This window comes from Larimichthys crocea, unplaced genomic scaffold (assembly GCF_000972845.2).
Source record: "Larimichthys crocea isolate SSNF unplaced genomic scaffold, L_crocea_2.0 scaffold54436, whole genome shotgun sequence".
Classification (NCBI taxonomy): Eukaryota; Metazoa; Chordata; class Actinopteri; family Sciaenidae; genus Larimichthys; species Larimichthys crocea.
The window spans coordinates 1-4,177 of record NW_020857110.1 but is presented as its reverse complement, the minus strand read 5'-3'; the positions used below and the strand labels follow the sequence as shown (position 1 = coordinate 4,177).

Here is a 4,177-nt window from a genome sequence, read left to right as displayed (position 1 = left end):
GGCTGCTGAGGTGGTTGTAGCTGGGTGCCTGGGGCTGCTGAGGTTGAGGCTATGCTTGGATGGATAGCTGGGCGCTGGGCTGCTGAGGTGAGGCTGCTTGGATGGAGCTGGCGCCTGGGGCTTGCTGAGGTGGGGCTGCTTGGATGGTATGCTAGGCACTGGGGCTGCTGAGGTTGGGCTGCTTGGATGGATAGCTAGGCACCTTGGCTGCTGAGGTTGGGCTGCTGGATGGAGTAGCTAGGCACCTGGGCTGCTGCGGTTGGGCTTGCTTGGAATGGATAGCTAGGCACCTGGGGCTGCTGAGGTTGGGTGGCTTGGATGGATAGCTAGGCACATGGGCTGCTGATGGTTGGGCTGCTGGATGGATAGCTATGGCACCTGGGGCTGCTGAGTTGGGCTGCTTGGATGGATAGCTAGGCACCTGGGGCTGCTGAGGTTGGGGCTGCTTGGATGGATAGCTAGGCACCTGGGGCTGCTGAGTTTTGGCTGCTTGGATGGATAGCTTAGGGCCATGGGGCTGCTGAGGTTTGGGGCGCTTGGATGGTCAGCTAGGCCTGGGGCTGCTGAGTTGGGGCTGCTGGATGTATAGCTAGGCACCTGGGGCTCTGAGGTTGGTGGCTGCTGGATGGATAGCTAGGCCACCTGGGGCTGCTAGAGTTGGGGCTGCTGGATGGATAGCTAGGACCGGGGGCTGCTAAGGTGGGTAGCTAGGCCACTGGGTTTGAAGGCTGCTTGAGGTGGTAGCTGGGCACCTGGGGCTGCTGAGGTTGGCTGCTTGGATGATAGCCTAGGCAACCTGAGGGCTGCTGAAGGTGGGTAGTGGGCACTGAGGTTGAGGCTGCTGAGGTGGGGGTAGCTGGGCACCTGGGGCTGTTGGATTGGATAGCTAGGCACCTGGGGCGTGCTGAGGTGGTAGCTAGGCCACTGAGGTTGAGGCTGCTGAGGTGGGTGCTGGGCACCTGGGGCTGCTGAGGTTCAGGCCTGCTTGGATGGATAAGCTAGGAACTGGGCTGCGTGGGTGGTAGCTGGGCACTGAGGTTGAGGCTGTCTGAGGTGGGTAGCTGGGCACCTGGGCTGCTGAGGTGGTAGCTGGGCACCTGGGGCTGGCTTGATGAAGCTGGCACCTGGGGCTGCTGAGGTGGGTAGCTGGGCCCACTGAGGTTGAGGCTGCTGAGGTGGGTAGTCGGGCGCCTGGGGTGCTGAGGTTGAGGTGCTTGAGGATAGCTAGGCACCTGGGGCTGCTGAGGTTGAGGCTGCTGTAGGGATAGCTAGGCACTGGGGCTGCTGGTTGAGGCTGCTTGGGATGTTGGATGGATAGCTGGGAACCTGGGGCTGCTGAGGTTGAGGCCACTTGGATGGGTAACTGGGCACCTGGGGCTGCTTGGAGGGATAGCTAGGCCGCTGAGGGTAGCTAGGCACCCGTTGTCTGAAAAGTTTTTTCAGAACTGGTGGCTGCTTGGGCAGATAGCGTGGCATCTGGGGCATCTTGAAGTTGTAGAAAGTCTGCTGGGGCCGGTAGCCAGGAACCTGCGGCTGCTTCTGCTGGGGCTGGTAGCTAGGAACCAGAGGCCCACTGCTAGACTGTGATACCTGTAAAGATAGTTGAGCCATTAATTCAATCCCAACAGACTAAGATGGGTTTTGGTATTTCAATTTCAGGTTAATAACTAGGAGTTGTGTCTACTTGCCGCATTTGCAAGTGAGCCTGAAGCACTCCATGAAGAGTCGTATCCAGGATTTAAGCCACTTGAATCCGGTCGGTTTGCCTGACAACTGGCACCATCCTGTCCTCCATACTGTCAGCAGATCCAGTACTTTGAGCTGTGGAGTAAATATTTTAGTCATTGCTTACCAATTAAGCATCTCTTAATATATTAAACTCACCATTTGCTTGATGTCTTCCTAAAGGCTAGCAAGGACAACAGCAACCATCTGTACAAGAGTTCCACCATTATATATCTTCAATAATGATCTTGAACAAACTATTTAAAAAAAAAAAAAACTACTCTAAACTACCTTAAGAAGAAACCTCATGGCTCCGCCACAGTTGTAGGCCATGAAGCAGCACACAGTCACCTTCAATCACTCCTACCAAACCACACAACTGACTAGGCTGAAACCAATACATGACTGAGCTAGTGGAGCTCTTTTAAGCGGTCTCTTTTTCCTTGCTGATTAAATGGACACAGGTTTGCGTAGTTGGCGGTCGGGTTGTAGTTAATATCAGGCAGGAGAGGGCGGCTGCTGAATTATAAGAACTACAAAAAAGGTTTTGTTTTTTAATTAAACTGGCATTTGGAATTGGGAAAGAGTACAAAGTTTCTTGGTATCATTTTACGTGTTATTTCAACTCCAGGACAGGAACCTGATAGTTTGATTCAGTAAACATGGCCCTTACTCTGAATTTGCATCAGCTTGATCCTTTTAAAACAGATAAAGTAATTATGTAGGTGATTTTAATATTATGTGGACAACCCACAATGATAGTCTTAGTACTGCGTTTATTCTCTTTATTAGATTCAATCGCGCTTCTGTCAGGAGTGTAAATAAACGACTCATTGTCTGAACACACATCTTTGATCTTGCTTCTCACTGGCATTAAAAGGATTAATTAATAGTCTTCCACTGAATCCTCTTCTGTCTGACCTTTTTTTTTAAAACTTTGAGTCATTTATTACTGGCGACTATAAGCTTTGTGGCAGAAATCCTACAGTCAGATGTTTTATTCTAGATAGTGCTGTAGCCAACATAATTAAGGAAGTGATCCTCAGCATGAATTAATCCCATTCTCTCAATGCAGCAGAGATGACTTTCTGCTTCCTTTAGCCGCTCACTAAATATAGATCATTCTTGTTAGATAGTATACAGGTCTCATTACGGACAATCTCTTGACCCTATTGCACCATCTGAAAAAAGAAGATAAATTAAAACACAAGGAGGTAGCACCAGTATAGCCAGCAGACTCGTAACTAAAGCAAGGGCACGTAATCTGAACGCAAATGCCGTGCCACTAACTGGAAGACTCTCGTTTATTCTGGCAAGATAATTCTTAAACATTACAGGAAGGCTCTCCGTAATGTAGCCTATTACTCTTCATTAATAGAGGCGGAATGAGAAACAACCCCAGTTTCTCTTCCGCATGTAGCCAGGCTAAAGCGAGACCCCCCAGCTACTAGAACCATCTATTTCTTTTAGGTCAACTAGTCATGACTTCATGCGATTCGATTGTTAAAATTGATTGTTAATTATAACTATTAGAGACAAATCTCACCTCTTGGCCTCAACAGGCACTGATCTGCATTTTGATACAGCACGTTGGAAACATCTGTAAAACCTGATATGTATTTCAGACTCTTTTTCTCCCATCGACCCTTCAAATAACGTTAATAATTTCTTCATCTAAGCCGTTCAACCTGCCTCTTAGACCCCATCCCAACCAGGCTGCTCAAGGATGTTTTACCTCTAGTTAGCCCTTCTTTATTGGATCGATTAATCTGTCTTTATTATCAGGATATGTACGCACAGTCCTTTTAAAGTAGCTGTAATAACACTCTCTTAAAAAAAACCCCACTCTAGATCAGAGGTTTTAGCCAATTACAGACCGATATCAAACCTTCCCTTTCTCTCTAAGATACTTGAGAAAGCTGTAGCCAATCAGCTGTGTGACTTTCTCCATAACAATAGTCTATTTGAGGATTTTCAGTCAGGATTTAGAGTCCATATAGCACAGAGACCACAAGTCAAATTAGCCTCCTAATGGCACAGACAAAGGACTCATCTCTGTACTTGTCCTGTTAGATCTTAGTGCCGCATTTGACACCATTGACCATTACTAACGAAACTTCTTCCCCGGAGTTTCTGCGATCTCTCGTCCAGCAGGTTCTCGTGGCTGCTGCTGTGGTCCTGCACAATGTCCACTACATATATTGCTGTCATCTCATTACAGTTTATAGTTAATTTGCTGATGCGCATCTGTCTCCATCTCAGGTTCCACTGCTACTGTAGTCATTTATTATTGTACAACGTGTTTGTTGATTTGTCCTGTACACATGACATCTATTGCACATCTTCAGTCCTTTGAGAGGGATCCCTCCTCTGTGGCTCTTCCTGAAGTTTCTTCCACCTTTCCCTCCTCCAGAAGGGTTTTGTGGGCACGTTTTTCCTCACTTGAACCGAG

The 4,177-nt window shown here is 48.2% G+C and overlaps 1 protein-coding gene across 1 annotated transcript; it reads right to left on the bottom strand.

The window, feature by feature from the left end:
• Positions 1-678: 678 nt before the first annotated feature.
• On the bottom strand, positions 679-1,796 carry LOC113745242 (DNA-directed RNA polymerase II subunit RPB1-like; the record flags this gene model as incomplete). Its single annotated transcript, XM_027276762.1, has 4 exons — positions 679-965; positions 1,070-1,258; positions 1,308-1,590; positions 1,689-1,796. Coding segments are annotated over 4 exons (867 nt in total), but the record flags the coding sequence as incomplete, so codon positions are not given.
• Between the last annotated feature and the right edge of the window lie 2,381 nt (positions 1,797-4,177).